At 44.3% G+C, this 20546-nt stretch overlaps 1 protein-coding gene across 2 annotated transcripts in view; it reads right to left on the bottom strand.

The window, feature by feature from the left end:
- Window positions 1–20546, bottom strand: part of ACSS2 (acyl-CoA synthetase short chain family member 2) — a 58991-nt gene that overhangs the window by 8610 nt on the left and 29835 nt on the right. Inside the window, exons 3-11 of one of the 2 annotated variants that reach the window (XM_016187957.2) lie at window positions 12673–12764; window positions 12374–12477; window positions 12065–12137; window positions 11529–11604; window positions 11254–11368; window positions 10236–10274; window positions 2020–2157; window positions 491–661; window positions 52–185 (exon numbers count right to left, since the gene is read on the bottom strand). In XM_016187957.2, coding sequence (XP_016043443.1) covers window positions 52–185; window positions 491–661; window positions 2020–2157; window positions 10236–10274; window positions 11254–11368; window positions 11529–11604; window positions 12065–12137; window positions 12374–12477; window positions 12673–12764 — 942 coding nt within the window. The remainder of the gene's footprint in view (window positions 1–51; window positions 186–490; window positions 662–2019; window positions 2158–10235; window positions 10275–11253; window positions 11369–11528; window positions 11605–12064; window positions 12138–12373; window positions 12478–12672; window positions 12765–20546) is intronic. The other variant, XM_007522658.3, reaches the window with a different exon arrangement.

Genomic DNA, 20546 nt, shown 5'->3' with positions numbered 1-20546 from the left:
GCACCAAACTGGGGGATACCCATGGGGGCAGAGGCTAGGGAGTGGTCTCACTTGGTGACAGGCTCATCTCCAAACTTCATGAGCAGTCGGATAGCCGTGGGTGCCGTGTAGAACTTGGTCACCTTGTACTTGTCCACGATGTCCCACAAGCGGCTCACATCTGGGTAGGTGGGGATCCCCTCAAACTGACCCCAGGGAGAGGAGGTCATTCCCAATCCTTCCGAGTAGTTCTTCCATCCTCCTGCCACATCCCAACCCAGTGTTTTGTCCTATCTGACTACCTCCTGTTTTTACTTCCTTACTAGAGAATCAGACATCTTCTTAGTCAGGATACACAGCCCCCCTTGGGGTTCCCCTTCCTCCAGGAACCAGGCCATTGTGTGAGTCCATCTGACTCTAAACAAAGTGGCCTTGGGAGGGAGTCACCCGGGATCACCTTGCCCATTCCCCAGGTAGGCCAGGTGGCCACTGGTCCCAGCTCCCTTCTCACCAACACACTGGTGGCTCCATTGGCCATTGGTCCATAGGTGATGTAGGAATGGCCAGTGATCCAGCCGATGTCTGCTGTGCACCAGAACACATCCTCTGCATGGAAGTCAAACACGTACTTGAAGGTCGTAGCCACATAGAGCATGTAGCCCCCAACTGTGTGTACCACACCCTATGGAAAGAATAGAATCTCAGACTAGGGCCTTGGACTTGCTCCCTACTGACCATCAAGTACAGGCGAGGCAAAGCTGGAGGATGGTCCCCCTCAGGCATTCTGGCCTTGCCAGAACCCTCTCATAGCATCCATTCTCTTCCATGACCTCTTCACCATGTTCCCATTTCACATGCATATATGTCCATCATTCAAGCCCACACCCTAAGATGGTATTTGAGAGACACTGCATCACACTCACCTATGTGAACAATTCTAGTACACTCACATTCAATAGTGTCTATGCTATGCATCTGCACACACTCAACCAACTACATGTTGACAGAGCAAAAATGGGGAAAAGAGGGCAATCTACTTTAATTACTTCCTCCCTTTTTTTTTATAGTGGTTGAGAAAAAGAGAGAGAAGAAGGAGGAGGAAGGAGAGGAGGGACACCATAGCTTTACTCCACCACCCATGAAGCTTCCCCACTACAGATGGAGACTGAATACTTGAACCCAGGTCCCCTTGCATGGTAATCAAGTGTGCCAATACCTGGACCCCCCAAAATTGTATTTACAAAGGTAACATTGAGGGGTGGGGGTAGATAGCATAGTGGTTATGCAAAGAGACTTTCATGCCTGAGGTTCCAAAGTCCCAGGTTCAATCCCCAGCACCACCATAAACCAGAGCTGAGTAGTGCTCTGGTTAAAAAGAAAAAAAAATCATCATTGAGGGATATTCCAAACCTTGTGAAGTGGAAAGCTTAGGAATGGTGTGGATGAAAGGTAGACTGACACACCTTTCAAGTCAATGGAAGAGTCAAAGTTTTCTTGAGTATTCTGGATCCTACATGGTACTCTGGGAGATGTTCAGTGTTAACAGTCTAGAAGCCCAAGAGGGATCCCTGCACCCATTCTTGGTCCTGAGTTGATAGGGCTACTCACCCTCAACCAAAACCACTAGGCATGGGTAAGTTACACCAATGTCAAACAACAGACTTAGCCTTCTTCACCTTTTCTGGGCACCATCAAAGCCAACATCTGAATTGTCTCACCCAGGTCCTCACCACCTAGTGACTGAGGATTTATGTCTTCATTCAATTTAGAAAAGGCAATGTGTGGCAGGGCTTGGTGGGTACAGTGCAGGACTAGCATATGTGGGGGCGCTGGATCAGATCCCAGACAGCTCATCTAATGGAGCAGTGCTCTGAAGATCTCTCTCTCATAATTATTTAGTTAATTAAGATAATGTGACATTTCTGGAACTGAGGATTACAGAGTAAAATTCAAGTTATTACATGCTTCCTTGGAAACTTATCCCCATGTATTACACACACACACACACACACACACACACACACACACATACACACTTGCCTTGGGTTTGCCTGTAGAGCCGCTGGTATACAGGATAAAGAGCGGGTCCTCAGCATCGCACCACTCAGGCTCACAGTCCTCTCCTGCCTCTCGCATGAGTTCATGCCACCACAGGTCAACACCCTTGTTCCAGGGGACCTGCAGCGGGAAGAAGACAGAAGTGTTCAGTTCAAAATGCGGGCAGGGGTCTGGGGACACAGCATAAGATTATGCAAAAAGACTCTCAAGCCTGAGGCTTCTGAGGTCCCAGGTTCAATCCCCAGCCCTACCATAAACCAGAGCTGAGCAATGCTCTAATCTCTTCTCTCTCTCTCTCTACAATAAGATAAAATAAATAAAAATATTTTTTTTTTTAAAAATGGGGGCAAGAGACACCCCTACCTGCCATCTGGAAGGGGAGAGGTGAGACTGACAGGTGGGAGTGACCCGTCAGGTTGAAGTAGGGCAAAGAACAGAAACAGAACCCAGGCTTTCTGGGTCCTCCAGGTACCCTGCCATCTCCTGCCCACCACCTGGTTTCAGCCTGAGGAGGTCCCTTAGTTTGTCTCCCCACTCCCCCAGAGATAAAAACTGATATACTACATTAGTTTCAGATATACAATGTAACTACCCCAACTTTTGTATGTGTTGCAAAAATTAGGACAGTTCCTTCTCATCGTTCAGATCTAAGCTTAAATGCCACCTAAGATCTTGGAAAGGCTTTCCCTGAACAGTATCTGGTAGGTCCTCACTCCCACTCCCATCCCCTGTTATTATTTGCCATCACTACACCATATTTTCTCCACACACAGGACCTATTTTTAGCCTTTTAATTTAGTCTTTTCTATTTTATTTAGTCCTTTGCTTGATTACTGTTTCCCCACTAGGTAGTGATGGCTGTGAAGGAAGTGGCATTCATATATATATATATCCCCAACAGCTAGCAAAATGCCTGGTTCTTAGGAAATTTTTGTGGTATAAATGAGTGTGCACACACAGGTCTGCAAACATACGTACTTATGAGTCTAGTGTTTCATCAGTAGGGATGCAAACACCACACAGCTCAGAAATGCCAGGTTAGGCACAGCCTGCAGAGGCGGACACCTCACCCTATTGGTTAGTTGTGAGAGAGATCAGTAGATGTTGGCCCAGGCACCTTTTCCTACACAGACTTCATCTGAAAGTTCCTACCCTCGGTCTGCCCCTGCCTCTACACCCCTGCAACAGGGACTTCTCAGAAAGCCATTTGTTCGCAGGTCTATTCATCAGGAAGCCTGACTCTCAATTGATAGAGAAAGGCAATGTGTGGGGTCAGGCTGTGGTGTACCCAGTCGAGTGCACACATTACCATGTGCAAGGACCCAGGTTGGAACCTCCACTTCCCACCTGCAGTGGGGAAGCTTGAGGAATGGGGAAGCAGGTCTGTAGGTGTCTCTCTTTCTCTCTACCTTTATAGTTATCTGTCTTGTCAAATAATAATAAAAAAAAAAAACCAGAAAGAGGTATTGTCAGTCACTGTTAAATAATAATAACAAATTTTAAAAAGAAAGAAATGTCCGCTGGAGCAACAGATTCATGGTGCTGGCACTGAGCTCCGATGATAACCCTGGTGGAGAGGGAGAGAATGTGGATTTCTTCCAGTATAGGCGTGGTCTCCCTCAAATGAAGCATCATCAACAACTACTTTGGGATCTGTCGTGTCATCTGTCCGTAATTTCTTCCCTCCTCCCCTTGGCAGTGGGGTGCTGTGCTTTCGTGATTCCACTCTTTGTGGTGGTCTTCTCTCCTCACTCTACTTCCTTTAATTTCAGAGAGAGAAGAGACCCCATAGCACTCCTGCACTGTTCATGAAGCTTCTCCTGATGCTATGCATGGTGTTCTCATGTGGTACCAGGGGCTTAAATCTGGGTTCTCTTCATGGTAAAAGGTGTGCCCTGCCACTCTGAAATTTCTTGAAATTCTTTTTTTTCCCCACTTATATCACCTCTTTGAACAGTTTTCTGAATCTACTGCTTGCTGGGTAAGATTAGACTCCTTGAATCCATAATTGTACTAGAATTCAGTTCCAGTTTTGTCACTTCCCAACTATGTAGAACTCTAAGCAAGTCTCTATTTTATTTTATTTATTTTACAGAGACAGAGGAGGGAGAAAGAAAGAGAGTGAGAGAAAGAGACCACAGAACTGAAGCCTCCTTCAGTGTGCTGGGGGTGGGCTCGACCTGGGTCACACATGTGGCAAAGCAATTCACTATTCAAATGAGCTATTTTATTGGCATGTTATTTTATTTTACTTTATTTCATAGGATAGATAGAATGAGAGGGGAGTAGGGAGATAGACATGAAGAGAGAGATACCTACAGTACCTGCTTCAACCCGGGTCCTTATACATGGTAATGTGTGCACTTCACCAAGTGTGATACCACCTGGGCCCCCAGGCATGATGTCATTTTTTTTTTTTTTGCCTCCAGGGTTATCACTGGGGGTCAGTGCCAGCACTATGAATTCACTACTCCTGGAGGCTATTTTTCCCATTTTGTTGCCCTTGTTGCAGTTGTTATTGTTGTTATAGCTATTGTTGTTGTTGGATAGGACAGAGAGAAATCGAGAGAGATGGGAAAGACAAAGAGGGGGAAAGACAGACACCTGCAGACCTACTTCACCACTTGTGAAGCTACCCTCCTGTAGATGGGAAACCGGGGGCTCGAACCAGGATCCTTATGCCAGTCCTTGTGCTTTACGTCATGTGTGCTTAACCCACTGTGCTACCGCCCAGCCCCCCATGATATCATTTTTAACTCAAGTCACTCCTAAAAATAATGATACAAATTCTAGTCCTAATGTTCTCAGTAGAATTTTGGGAACATCAAAAGAGAAAGATGATACTAAGGGCCAGAAAGTGGCACACCTGGTTAAGCACACACATTACAGTGCACAAGGACCCAGGTTCAAGCCCCTGGTCCCCTACCTGCAGAGGGAAAGCTTCACAAGTGGTGACAAGGGCTGCAGGTGTCTCTCTGTCTCTCTCCCTATCATCCCCCACTCCTCTCAATTTCTCTTTGTCTGTATCCAATAATAAATAAATAAAAATATTTTTTAAAAAGATAATACATAGAAAGTTAATGGAGTGGTCCAGGAGGTGGTGCAGTGTATAAAGAAAGCATTGGACTCTCAAGCTTGAGGTCCCGAGTTCAATCCTCAGCAGCACATGTACCAGAGTGATACCTGCTTCTTTCTCTAAACCTATTTTTCTCATTAATAAGTAAATAAAAACCCTTTTATGTTGATTATCTTCTGATATGTTCAATGGCCCTGGCTGGTGTGACTGTAAGAGAAATACTGTACTTCCACTATGTGACTATCTATTAATTTATTAGCTATAAAAGCTGAGAGGGTTAGACACAGATCTTCATTTTTTAAATATTTTACTTATTTATTAATGAGAAAGATAGAGAGAGAAAGAAAGAACCAGACACTTCTCTGGTACATGTGCTGCCTGGGATTGAACTCATGACTTCACTGTTGAGAGTCCAGTGTTTTATCTGCTGCGCCACCTCCCGGACCACGACACAGATCTTTATAAATTATAAAATGACCACAAGCTACTCTCATCTTACTATAATTATCTGCCCCTTACACTAAAGAAGCTGAAGTTTCTGGCACATTAACATTATAAGAATAACAAGCCCAGTGGTCTGGGAGATAGCACAGTGGATAAAGCATTGGACTCTCAAACATGAGGCCCCAAGTTCAATGCCAAGCAGCACATGTACCAAAGTGATGCTCAGGTTCTCTTTCTCTCTTTCCTCCTACCTCTCTCATTAATAAATACAATATTAAAAAAAAAGAACAAGATAACAAACCCAGGCCAAATAAGGTATCATTAAAGTTTTAAAAAATAAAAAGGAAGGAATGAAGAAAAAAGAGAAGCTTCCCATAAGCTAGAAAACACAAAACCACACCCTACTTTTAGCAGAATAGCCTCATATGACTACTCATACAATGAGAAATGGAGACTTTTCCCCATCCAGATGATCGAGATATGTTTAAGCACTAATAATAGATTTAAGCAGAACTATGCCAGTAGTACTTTGGGCAAACAGTGCTCATACTGATATGAACTGTCACTGAAAAGGCAGTAGGAACATAAACCAAGGCTCAGTTACACTGTGACCTTGAAGTGAAGACACTCTTAGACTTGCAAAACTATTTCCTTTGTGGGTTAGAAGGCGGAGTGGGGTAGGCAGGGGTGCAGGTGTGGAGTTGATCACCAGTGCCTGGAGGCTGGGTACACTTGGTGGTGTAAACCGTGGCTGTGAGCAAGGCCTTTGCCTGTGACTGCTGAGGTTTGAACCAGGGACAGGGTTGGATTTTCTGAAATAAGAATTCAGAAATTGGCTTTTGTCCTTGGGCCAAGACAGTCTCTAGTCCAGTGCAGGCATTTGTCAGGAGTAAAGAGGAACCTGGGAAAGCTCTTAGGTAATAGCCCTGAGGAGTTCAACCATGGTATCCCCCACAAAACAAAACAAAACAAAACTGCAGTTGGCACCTGCAAACTGTCCCAGGCCCTCCCTTTACAAATCCTTAAAGATATGGGGGAGATGGCAGAATTGGGGTTGCCAGAGCAGGTATAAAGGTTAGAGGGAGTCCAGTATATGGTAGCAGAGGAATTTCAGCACTTTGGTGGTGGGACATCTTAATTTTGAAGAGGTTCCAAGACCTTAAACTTATACAATAATGTTGATCAATGCTTCTGTAAAGAAAAAATAATAATAAAAGTACATGGGGGCTGAAGCATAATGGTTATAAAAAGTCTTTCAAGCCTGAGATTCCAAGGTTCCAGGTTCAATCCCTAGTACCACCATAAACCAGACCTGAGCTGTGCTACGGTAACATATATATATATATATATATTAGCAATAAAACTTTAACAAACTTTTTAAAGGGGGCTGGGGACTCTGCCAAGATTTCCGCAGCTTTAATTGCAATATTCCAGCCAACAAGCCTGGAGTCTGTAAACTCATTTTTATGCTCTCCAGTTCTGTGGAAAATGATTGTTTTTACTTCTGAGAAATAAAAATCCAGAAGCCTTTGGCCCAAGGTTCTCTGGCATTAAAGATTATAAGCAGCCCAGCAGGTGGCACAGTGGATAAAGAACACTGGATTCTCAAGCGTGACATCCTGAGTTTGAACCCCAACATCACATATGCTAAAGTGATATTCTGGCTGTTTCCCCCATAGCTCATAAATGAATAAATGAGCTTTTTATAAGAGTTTGCTTCTCTTCTGGTCTCCCCTTTAGAACAACCAAACTGCTGTTAAAAGCTATAGGACCTATTCTTCATGGAACAGTTGCTATGCATCAAACACCTGACATATTGACAAAACCCTATCACTTGTTTTTACTTTGGGTTAATTGCTTTAGTTATGAGAGAGACTGAGACAAATAGGGAGGAAGAAGAGAAACAAAGAGACACCTGCAGCGTGTTCCGCCTCTTATGGCATTTCCCCCCTGTAGGTGGGGACTCAGGGCTTGAACCCCAGGTTCTCCTCACACTTGGTAATTTACACAGTTTACGAGTTGCACTGCTGCCCCGCCTTTTTTTTTTTTGGTAGAGGATGTGAGAGAGAGAGAGAGAGGAGACACCACAGACACCACTTGTGAACCACTTCTCCATTGCATGATGCTCCCACATGGTAAGGACTCAAACTAAGCACTCTACTAAGATATGTCCTGCCCTGGCTAATTTTATCATTTTTATTTTAAATGGGTAATTTTATCATTTTTATTTTATAGATGGGGAGCTAAGTAACTTTTCCAAGCTCACAGGTTAACAGGTAACAGAGTCAAGATTTGAACCCAGATGGTCTGACTCCAGAGACCATCTTCTAACCATGATGTTTGTCATGTCTCTGAAGAGGCTTAGCTCACAACCCTGCCTACATTTAAGTTTTATTTTATTTTTTTTTATTTAATTCATTTTTAAAATTTTATTTATTTATTAGAAAGATAGGAGGAGAGAGAAAGAACCAGACATCACTCTGGCACACGCATGCTGCCGGAGATCGAACTCAGGACCTCATGCTTGAGAGTCCAAAACTTTATCACTGCACCACCTCCCAGACCACTTAATTCATTTTTTTAAAAAATGTATTAGATAGAGACAGAAACTGAGATGGAAGGTAACAGAGAGAGAGAGAGAGAGAGAGAGAGAGAGAGAGAGAGACTCTTTTTTTTTTAATTAATTTTTTTCTCTTTTTTTTATTGGGGAATTAATGTTTTACATTCAACAGTGAATACAATAGTTTGTACATGCATAACATTTCCCAGTTTTCCATATAACAATACAACCCCCACTAGGCCCTCTGTCATCCTTCTTGGACCTGTATTCTCCCCACCCACCCACCCCAGAGTCTTTTACTTTGGTGCAATACGCCAATTCCAGTTCAGGCTCTACTTGTGTTTTCTCTTCTGATCTTGTTTTTCAACTTCTGCTGGAGAGTGAGATCATCCCATATTCATCCTTCTGTCTCTGACTTATTTCACTCAACATGAATTTTTCTTTTTTTTTTTTTTTAAGAAAGGATTAATTAACAAAACCATAGGGTAGGAGGGGTACAATTCCACACAATTCCCACTGCCCAATCTCCATATCCAACCCCCTCCCCCGATAGCTTTCCCATTCTCTATCCCTCTGGGAGCATGGACCCAGGGTCATTGTGGGTTGCAGAAGGTAGAAGGTCTAGCTTCTGTAATTGCTTCCCCGCTGAACATGGGCGTTGACTGGTCGGTCCATGAGAGAGAGACTCTTATAGCACTGTTTCTCCAATTGTGAAGTTTTCCCTCTGCAGGTGGGGAGCAGGGGCTTGAACTCAGGTCCTTGTACATGGTAACAGGTGTGCTCAACCGAGTGTGCCACCACCTGGCCCTTTATATTTTATTAATTTACTTTTACAGAGTTGAGCGCAGGCCTTTAAATATGTGCAATTTCCCTGCCCCTGATGTGACTTTTCATTCAGAGACAGAGCGGGGTGGAGAGACCACAACACCAGAGCTTCCCCTGGTGCTGTGGCACTCCCATGTGCTGGCCAGGCTCATGTATGCCACCTGGATACATGGCATCTCTAGCTGTTCCCAGGGGAAAAAAAAAAAACTAGTATAGCCACAGGCCCTTTGGAATATAACTAAAATATGCCTACTAGCTATCTACAAAATGGAGCTATCTACCCCCCCCCCAACTCTTCATCTGCACTATTCCAGCCTTTAGGTCCACGATTAGTCAACAATTTATTTGGCTTTATATGTTAACTCTTTTTTCAGCCACCAGGTTCCAGGTGCTACCATGATGCCAGCCAGAATTCCCTGGACAGATGACCCCACCAATATGTCCTGGAACCCCACTTCCCCAGAGCTCTGCTCCCTAGGGAAAGAAAGAGACAGGCTGGGAGTATGGATCAACCTGTCAACGCCCAGGTTCAGTGGGGAAGCAATGACAGAAGCCAAACTTTCCACTTTCTGCATCCCACAATGACCTTGGATCCATACTCGCAGAGGGATAAAGAACAGGGAAGCTATCAGGGGAGGGGATGGGATACGGAGTTCTGGTGGTGGGAATTGTGTGGAATCATACCCCTCTTATCCTATGGTCTTGTCAGTGTTTACATTTTATAAATAAAAAAAAAAGACTTTCATGCCCCATAAGGCTCCAAGGCCCCAAGCTCAATCTTCAGAGCTGAGCACTGCTCTAGTCTCTCTGTATCTTTCCCTGGTGGCAATAAAATTAAATAAAAACAAATAAAAAACAACTTAAGTTTTTTATTTATCATATACATCTAACCTCCCAACTTGATAATGAGTTCCCATGTTAAGCTCTGTACTTAGAGTCCTAAATCTTGTTCTTCCTCCTGTCTCTCCTGGTTCCACCCCTTCAATACACTGAGAGACTTTCAGACAGATTACTTGATTCTTTTCCTCACAAAGGCCCTGAGAGCAGCAGGAGAGAAGTGAGATGTCTGTAGCTACTTTTCTGACACTCATGCTCTAAACCAGTTCAGACAGGTGGCCATAAGCATTTGTTTTCATCACCCTTCAAAGAGGCTTAGATGGCAAAGGACCCAAGAGCAGAGGGAAGGGAGCTAGGTCTAGAAGCCACCTCAGTGGGTCAAACAGGCAAAGAGCAGATGGACACACAGACAGGCATGCAGGGAAGCAGTGCCCAAGGCAGTACAGAGGTGGATACCTGGGGCTGGATGCACCTGGGTTTCTCTTTCAGCTTACCCTGTTAAGAGCCCACAGAAAGGGTGGTGAGCAGGCTCCAGGTATAGCGGCATGAGAGGGGAGGGTCAGCACCCAAACCACCAGATGCCTCGCTTCCTGAGGCTCTCTTCTCACTGGTCTTCCTAGTCTACATTTTCCTGATCCTGTCCCAGGCCCTACACCCTAGGACGCTCAATGCTGACGGAACCCTCCACTCTTTCTCTCTTGTCCTAAGACCACTCAGAGTCCCTCCAGTCAAGGAATCTCAGCAATTTCAGCCTTCTGTGGACTGTGGAACCTTCATCCTTCATTCCTCTTAGATCTCATAACAATGATTGGATTTTTCTACCTCTCCCACCAGACACTGGATCCAAAGCTAACAAGAGTCATATACTGAGGGCCAGGTCCTTCCATGGCGGGACCATAGAGGTGGCACACCCGAGTCACAGTTCAGTAATGAACATGATTGACAATCATGTTCATGACCAAGGTCAGCCCATTTCTTTCTTTTTTTTAATGTATTTTATTTTTGAGAGAGATGCAGAGAGAGAAAGACACAGAAAAACACCAGAGCACTGCTTAGCTCTGGTTTATGATTGTGAGGGGGGATTTAACCTGGGACTTCGGAGCCTCAGGCATGGCAGTGTCTTTGCATAACCACCATGCTATCTACCCCTACCTGATAAGCCCATTTCTAAGCAAAGTCCAAGTCTGTGGATCCCTGGTGCTCACCAGGATGCCCCAGCCAGCACAGAATCTTCCTCACTTCTCATGCTAAGTCCCCAAGGCCCAAGAAATTCTCTGCCTATATTTAATTCCAAAGTCCTCCAGCTTCCAGTAATTCCAGTCAGAATAGACATTCTTAGAATTGCTCCCAGATCCTCAGCAATATAAGGAAAAAGAAGGAGGAGGAGAAGGAGGAGGAGGCGGAGACCAGGAACTTCCAGGACAGGAAGAGGCTGCTGTTTGACCCCAGAGGACGGCACAGTAGTAACACTCACCTGTACATCAGGGCAGGGTCTCTTTACTGGAGGGGCCTGGCTCGGTGAATCACCTGTGCCCAGCTCAGCGCGTCCTAGGTGCTTAACCACAATGCAGCACTTCACTGAGAAATTCCTGAAGGAAAGAAAAGTCTGAAGTGGTGGACATGTTGGTTCAAAAAAGAATACAACAGGATTCACATATGTTTATCTACTTTAGGAGAGACAGAAGAGAACCTGGCACTGGGAAGACCCAGGTGACCCAGAGTAATAGCCAACTGGCTAAACACACTTACTTCTCCTGGCACTTCTCCAGAGCATCGTCAACCAGCTCCTTCAGGTTCACAAGCTTTTCACCCCTATAGAAGCCATCTTTGGGGAGTAACAGACATTCCAGGTCTTAGCAAGGCAATATACTTCCAGCCCCTTATCCCTATTGAGCACAGTGTTTATGGGATCCTTCCTGAGTGGCCTCTTAACTCTGGCTCTTCTAGCTGATTTGAACTAACAGAGGTGGACAGAGGTAGCAGCACCAGCAGATAAAAGGGTGGGCAGAGGATGGGTGGGAGTGCACCTAGTAAACTGCACACATTACCATGTGCAAGGACCCAGGTTCAAGCCCCAATACCCAACTGCAAGGTAAGCTTCACAAGCAGTGGAGCAGTGCTGCACATCACCATTTCTTTCTGTGTCTATTAGAGATAAATAAAAATGTAGGAAAGGATAGGCAGTCTCCACCCTCTATGATGTGCATGATGTGCAGTCCCAAACACTAACTGTCTGAAGACCAGGGCTACAGAGGTCCTGGAGAGGGAGTAAGAGAATGAGTCACCTGCGGTGATGAGGAGGCTGCAACTGGAGTCCAGGATCCGCTCACACAGGGACTCTGCAGAGAAACCTGCAAACTAAAGAAGGGGAAAGAGACTGAGGGAGATGAGGAAGACCCAGGAATCAAGTAAGCAAGGAAAGGCATTACTCCTGAAACCTTCAGCTCTCTAAGCCAGGACCCTAGAACACACTAGGCTGCTAATATGGACCTATGCCACACATCTTGTCAAAGCCTGAGCCTGATTCTTAAGAATCACCATCATTTGGGCTCAACCTATTTCTCCAGAGCCTCTTTGACAATTCAAATCCCTACCACAATGGAGTGCAGAGCACCAAGGCGGGCACACGCCAGCATGGCCACCACCAGCTCTGGGATCATGGGCATGTAGATGGCCACTCGGTCACCCTTCTGAACACCTGCAAGTAAAGAACAGAGACCATGAACCACAGACATTCTTCCTGCTATTGCTCCATCCCACCCAGACACCTCCTCCAGCTGACCTTTTCTGTTACCCTGTTACCAGATCCTTTCCATTTCTTGCTTTTCGCTGTCCAGTCCTTAGACACCCCAAGCCAGACCTCCCAGACCCCTTTCCATACGTCCTCACTCACCCTGCTTTCGGAGAACATTGCCAAACTGACACACTTGGGCCAGAAGTTCCTGGTATGTGATCTGGGCAGTCTCCTCTGGTTCATTACCCTCCCTATGATACATTAGAAACAAGCAGTCAAAAAAAAAAGAAGAAGAAGAAAAGAAAAAGAAAATAAAGAAACCAGCAGTCATTAGCGATATAACCTCGTCCCCAAGTTCCAAGGAGAAACAGCCATAAAATCTATTCAGTAATGCCAAGACCTGGTGACACCCTGTGTGGTCAGCCATTTAGTAATTTACCACCAGTCAGATGCTTTTTTTTTTTTTAAACACCAGCTCTGGTTTATAGTGGTGTGGGGGATTGAACCTGGGACTGCAGAGCCTCAGGCATGAGAGTCACTTTGCATAACATTAAGCTATCTACCCCCACTGGCCAGAGACTTAAAAAAAAATTTTGTTTATTAAAAAATTTTTTTTGTTTATTTTATTGCCATCAGGATTATCATTGGGCTCAGTGACTCCACACTGAATTCACTGTTCCAAGCAGCCATTTTTCCCTTTTATTTGATAGAACAGAGAGATATTGAGAGGGAAGTGGGGAGGGGAGGGGAGATCTGCAGTTTTGTCCATGAAGGTTCCTCCTTGCAGGTATGGACCAGGAGTAGGCTTGAACCAGGTCTCTGCTCAAGATAATATGTGCGCTCCACTGGGTGCACCATCTCCCAGCCCCACATTTTCAGTTCTTCTTTTTTCAAAAAAAAATTTATTTATAAAATATAAACACTCACAAGACCATAGGATAAGAGGGGTACAATTCCACACAATTGCCACCACCAGAACTCCGTGTCCCATCCCCTCCCCTGATAGCTTTCCTATTCTTTAACCCTCTGGGAGTATGGACCCAGGGTCATTATGGGATGCAGAAGGTGGAAGGTCTGGCTTCTGTAATTGCTTCCCCACTGAACTGGGGCGTTGACAGGTTGATCCATACTCCTGGCCTGTCTCTCTTTCCCTAGTGGGGCAGAGCTCTGGGGAAGTGGGGTTCCAGGACATATTGGTGGAGTTGTCTGCCCAAGGAAGTCCGGTTGGCATCATGTTAGCATTGACCAGATACTTTTAAAGTGTACTTTACAGAGGCTGAGTGGTGGCTCACTTAATAGAGCACACGTTACCTATGTGCAAGGACTCGGGTTCAAGCTCCCAGTCCCCACCTGCAGGGTGAAAGCTTCATGAGCAGTGGAACAGTGCTGCAGGTGTCTCTCCTTCTGCCTCTCTCCCTATCTCTTACCCCTGAAAATAAAAGGTCATCAGGAACAGTGGAGTTGTGGGAGCTGTACAGGCACTTAGCTCCAGTGAAAACCCTGGAGGCGTAAAGTATATTATTTTTTATTATCTTTACTTATTTATTTATTGGATAGAGATAGCCTGAAATTAAGAGGAAGGGGGAGACAGAGAGACAGACAGAGAGGCACCTGCAGCACTGCTTCACCACTCATGAAGCCTTCCCCCTGTAGGTGGGGACTGGGGGTTTGAACCAGGGTCCTTGCACATGCACTCAACCAGGTGTGCCACCACGCAGCCCCTAAGGTATATTATTTTTGATCTGCGTTCAGGCCCCTGGTAACGACCTGCAGGGGGCAAGCTTCAGAAGTGGTAGAGCAGTGTTGTAGATGTCTTTCTTCTCTGTGTGTGTGTGTGTGTGTGTATTACTCTCTATCAAAAAAGAAAGAAAAAAAATAGCTGCAGGAAGCAGTGGTGTGGTTGCAGGTACCAAGTTCTAGTAATAGTCATGAGGAGGGGAAATACATTTATAGAGAGAGTTGTTGGAAAAGTCATGACGCATTTTTGCGTAGAAAAATAAAAAAATACGTGACATTTTTGACAACTCAATGTGTGTGTGTGTGTGTGTGTGTGTGTGTGTGTGTGTAAAGAGAGGGAAGTATCTCTCTCACACCTATCTCCCAAACACTCTGCCAGCTGGCAACCACTGTTGCTATTATGCTGCATAACTTTCCGGCAATGCTCTGGATCACTCCTAGTAAGACTGAGCACATATGGCAACTGAGCCAGTGCGAAGTGACAAATGGCAGTCACTTTGGGAGAAGGCTACCCTGTCAAAATCTGCCATAAGGTCTTTGGAATATTATTCAAGATGACATTTTAAAAGTGAACATATTATCACATTATCAGAAGAGAGATGAGCACCATACAGTCCCCAACCAACCATAGGGTGGCAGGAGAGGGAGAGAGCTGCTTTAGCCATGGGACACACCTGTCAGACAAGCACATAAGCAAGCATCCACTTCTCTCATTTTTTTGTATAAACTACATCATATAATACAAACTATTCTGTACTTTCTTTTCTTTTTCTTTTTCCTTTTGTTGCCCTTGTTTTTTTAATGTTGTTGTAATTATTGTTGTAGTTATTGATGTCGTTGTTGTTAGGCAGGACAGAGAGAAATGGAGAGAGGAGGAGAAGACAGAGAGGGGGAGAGAAAGACAGACACCTGCAGACCTGCTTCACCGCCTGTGAAACAACTCTCCTGCAGGTGGGGAGCCAGGACTCGAACTGGGATCCTGCAGCGGGTACTTGCGCTTTGCACCATGTGTGCTTAACCCACTGCTACCGCCTGACTCCCTGTACTTTATTTCCATTGTGTATAATATACATTGAATAAGATGCACAAATAAATTAAGTATAGAACTTAATCAGCTTGCTTTTTAAAAACTTTCAATGTGCCGTATTTTGTCATGACATATCATTTTCTTTGTCATCTGCATAATAATTCTACTGTTTGTATATATGATTTATTTAATTAAAAAATGCTCCAATGGGTATCTTTATTCATGTACCATTTTACTCACTAGCGAATATATCTGTAGGAGGAATTACTGGAAGTGAGATTAGCGGGTCACAGGATATATGACCTTTGAATACTGATAAATTTTAGAAGACAACTACTTGAAATAAGACAGTAAGGGAGGTAATATTTGATCTAAGATTTCAATAAGGAGAAGTAGGCAACTATATGAATTTTTAGGAAGAGTATCCTGGGCAAAGGGACATCAGAACTTGGAAAGGTACTGAGGTGGTAAAGAGCTTGACCTATTTAGAACAACAGAAGCTGGGGAGTTGGGCGGTAGCACAGCGGGTTAAGCACACTTGGTGAGAAGCGCAAGGATCCCAGCTGGAGCCCTGGCTCCCCACCTGCTGAGGAGTCGCTTCACAGGTGGTGAAGCAGGTCTGTAGGTGTCTATCTTCCTCTCCTCCTCTCTGTCTTCCCTCCTCTCTCCCTTTCTCTCTGTCCTAACAACAACGACATCAATAATAACTACAACAACAATAAAAAACAACAAGGGCAACAAAAGGGAAAAAAAGTTAAAAAAAAAAAAAAAAAAGAACAACAGAAGCTAGTATGACTGGAACACTTGAGCAGAGAGGGTAAGAATGGGAGGAGGTGCTAGGCTATAGCACACTGGGTTAAGCGCACATCGTATGAAGCCCAAGGTCAGGCAAAAAGATCCTAGTTTGAGTCCCTGGCTCCCCACCTGCAGAGGAGTCGCTTCACAAGCGGTGAAGCAGGTCTGCAGGTGTCTATTTTCCTCTCCCCCTCTCTGTCTTCCCCTCCTCTCTCCATTTCTCTCTCTATTCTATCCAATAAAATGGAAAAAAAAAAAAAAAAAAACCACCAGGAGCAGAGGATTTGTAGTGCCAGCAACCAGCCCCAGTAATAACTATGGCGGCAAAAAAAAAAAAAAAAAGAAAAAAGAATGAGAGGTAAGCAGAGAGAACATGCAGGACCTTGTAGGAAATAGCAAGAAGCCTAAATATGCCAGGGGGCAGGGGCACAGAACTCAGCGGTGGGTGTGGTATGCAATTATAGCCCTATTATCTTATAATTTTGTAAATCATTAAAAATATGAAAATAAACAAATAAAAGGCAGAGGGCAGATAGCATAATGGTTATGGAAACAGACTCTCATGCTTGAGGCTCCAAAGTCCCAGGTTCAATCCCCTGCACCACCATAAGCCAAACTGAACAGTGCTCTGTTAAAAAAAAAAATATATATATATATATATATATATATAATATTACACTAAATGGGTTCTTTCTAGTTTCCTTAAAGACAAAGTCCAGCCCCACTACCAAACACTTGACAAAGCCTTTCGACACCAGTACTTTGACAGTACTTCATACATCAACGCTTAGTCCTTCCCTAGTGCTACAGGCCATCTCTCCTTCCTCACTACCCAGGGTATTTATGAAAGAGGAAACCAGACTTGGAGAGACATAGTAGCCTGGACAAGGTCACACAGTGAATGACAGAGCCAAGAATAGAGCCTTCAGTCCTCTGATTTCAAGTCAGGACTCTGCCCTCAGAGTGTGAAGGACAGAGACTAGCAGAGGAGCCAGGGCTTTGGATGTTACACAGATTACCAACCTCCTTCCAGCTCATGGCTTGGTGAGTCAGTTAATATCCTCTCTTGGCTTAGCCCTAGGGCTATGTGGTGCCAGACATAGGGAGCTCTCCAAAGTGGGAAGGAGCAAGTAAAATGCAGGCTGACAAATAGCCCTGAATGCCAGAGACTGATAAGTCATTTCCTTGACAGGCCCACTGACTAGTGGCACAGCAACTTCAGAGCCCCTGCATTTATGACTGAACGCCTGACAGCTAGCATTCACCCATAACCACACCAGCTTGTCTGAATGCTCTTAGCCTCAGGCATGAGAGTGTCTTTGCATAGCCATTATGCTATCTACCCCTGCCTGATTCAAACATTTATACTTACATGCATTATAAACTTTTTTTTGTCTCCAGGGTTATTGCTGGAGTTTGGTGCCTGCCCTCGGAATCCACTACTCCTAGAGGCTATTTTTCCCATTTTGTTGCCCTTGTTGTTGTCATTGCTATTGTTGTTGGATATGACAGAGAGAAATCGAAGAAAGGATACAGAGAAGGGGAGAGAAAGATAGACACTGCTTGTGAAGTGACTCTCCCCTGTAGGTGGGGAGCCAGGGGCTCGAACTGGGATCCTTAAACCAATCCTTGTATTTTGTGCCCTGTGTGCTTAACCCGCTGCACCATTGTCTGACCCCCACATTATAAACTCTTAAATCATTCCCTTTTAATTTCTGCAAGGAAATTACTTGCAGTCTTACCATGTATATTATTTATTTGTATATTATGTCTGTCACTGGGATATAAACTCCTTGAAAGCACAGATTTTGCTTCATTCAGGTCTATATCCCTCACATTAAGAATGGAGCCTGTGGGGGGCTGGGCAGTAGTGCAGCCGGTTAAATGCATTCGGCGCAAAAGGCAAGGACTGGCAGAAGGATCCCGGTTCGAGCCCCCGGCTCCCCACCTGCAGGGGAGTCACTTCACAGTCAGTGAAGCAGGTCTGCAGGTGTCTGTCTTTCTCTCCCCCTTTTCTGTCTTCCCCTCCTCTCTCCATTTCTCTCTGTCCTATCCAACAACGACATCAATAACAACAATAATAACTACAACAATAAAACAACAAGGGCAACAAAAGGGAATAAATAAATTTTTTTTTTAATTTTTTTAAAAAGGAATGGAGCCTGTGAACACCACAGGAGGAGATAAGTATAAACTTAGGTAAGAATAGCTTAACTACGGCCACTTTCAGCTATACAAACATACACCACAGTGTGCATTTCTCTTCCTGGCTCTGGGCTCAAGTTGTACATTATTGATATTTGCACCTGACTCCTTCCAGTGTCATCTTCCTCTGACATGTACACCAGACTGAGGCCCCTGGCTGGTTGCATGGGAGGAGGGGACAATACTGGGCTACTGCAAGAATCCCCAAGCCCTCTAGGATGTTAACATTTTTAAAAGAGAAGACAGGTTAGTCTCTTAACTAAAGAGAGCTACAGAGGCTATCTGCTGTGCTTGAAGTAAAAATTAAAAAGTAGACTAGTATTATGTAACTATAAACAGAAGGGCTAGGTCAATTGGGAGAGCTCAACATAAGGACAGCCAACAAGTGACATAATTGTCTAATGAAGAAAGGTACTGCTTGAAGTTCTCCCTAACTGGAGATATCACACAGAATATGAAAGGTGTTTCAATCCTAAAGAGGAGGGTCAGGCAGTGGCACACCTGGTTAAGTGCTCACATCAGTACTAAAGAGGAGTCTACCTCACAAGCAAGACCAATATGTCTCAAAGCATAATCAGCCAGTAATTATTAATACAGATTTCATGGTCTCATCCCCATATATTGACTAGATAAAGCATCAAATTATATGACATTTGGGCCAGTGAAACCTTGGTGCCTATTAGGTCATTCTCCACTGGGTGAGGCCTTAGAATTTCCATTTTGTGAACAATGTAAAGTTTGTGATGTACATAAACAATGCAGTTTATGACAGTAAAGGGTATTCTGGTCACCAATTCCAATCTAGAGGGAGGGAGTTCCCACACCAACAAGCAGTTCTCTGGATACTATCTGTGTGTCCTGTCGTTCAGTTCAATTCTGACACTATCCACCTAGAGAGAGCATCAGATCCCGCAGGATGAGCTCAGAACTAAATATTACCACTCTACCACCACTTGAGAGGCCATTCACAAAACCAGGATATTTCTGTGCTTCTAACCAACCTGCCACAGATTGAAGGTTGCTACACCTCTCTTCTCAGACTTCAGGTGTCAGTTCCAAGTTGCAGTTGTTCCCAGTACATCTAACCAGTTGCTTAATGGCTATAAACTAGAGGTTCCATGTTCACTTCAGCTGCACATACACTGAAAAATTAGAATTTCCCACAATGAAATTCCTTGGGTTCAACTAGTTTGCTAAAATGAATTAATTCACAGAATTCATAGGGACATTTTACTTACTACCCTACTAACTCAGGAACAGACAGAAGAGACATACAGAAAAAAAGGACAGGGAAAGGGATGGGGCTTTCATCACTCTCCCAGCAACTCCATATGTTCACCAGCCAGGAAAACCTCCACACCCTGTCCTTTGGGATCTTTCTGGAGGCTTCCTGACATAGCATGGACGCATCTGATCACTGGCCACAGACAGCTGATCCTCCAGCCCCTCATCCTCCTCTTTCCTCAGAGGTCAGGGGTTGGGGCTGAAACCTCCAATCACGAGGATGCCTGTTCTGGCACCCTTCTCCAATATTAAAATGCTTTCCCAAAGTCACTTCTTTAACATAACCAAAGAAACTTTTATGCTTTCATGATTTAGGGAAGTCTAAGAGTTTTAGGACTGTGCTAGAGATAGGGACAAAGGTATATATATATATATATATATATATATATATATATATATATATATATCTTATTATAACTCACAGGATCATACCACACAATTTTTGTTCACTGAAGTTTGAGGTGGGTAACCTTTAATGCCCCATCCAACTTCAACTTTCTTTGATTCTGTAAAGTGAATAATGTGAAAGAGTTCCATGATCCATAAAACACTAAATAAAAGCTAGTCACTCAGATGTAAGTATCCCCTCAAGTCACTTTCCCTCCCATCAGGGAGCAGGGAGTAGGAGCAATTAACTGGACCAAAGCAAATATCGTGACCAATTGGCAGTCTAATGGTCCCTCTGGGTACTCTTGCCCTGGCAAAACTTAGTAGGGAACAGGGCTGAAGAAGGAGGTAGGAGGAGGCACAGCCCAAAGACTGAATCATTTTCACATCAGAGGAGGATAGTCCTATAGATGTTCACCACCCTTGTTTACAGATGAGAAACCTAGTGCACAGAGGTGGGGACGGGTGGACTGGAGGTTACCTAGCACAGTAACAGCAGCATTTTCTAAAGCAGTGATGCCCAATATGGTAACTACCAGCCACAATGATTACTAAGTATTTCAGATAACTTCTTATTTATTCTTTGCTGCTCTCTCAT

Source organism: Erinaceus europaeus, chromosome 1 (genome assembly GCF_950295315.1).
Source record: "Erinaceus europaeus chromosome 1, mEriEur2.1, whole genome shotgun sequence".
NCBI classification, from domain to species: Eukaryota; Metazoa; Chordata; class Mammalia; order Eulipotyphla; family Erinaceidae; genus Erinaceus; species Erinaceus europaeus.
Note: the sequence above shows the minus strand (reverse complement) of the source record. Positions and strands in the feature narration are given on the sequence as shown.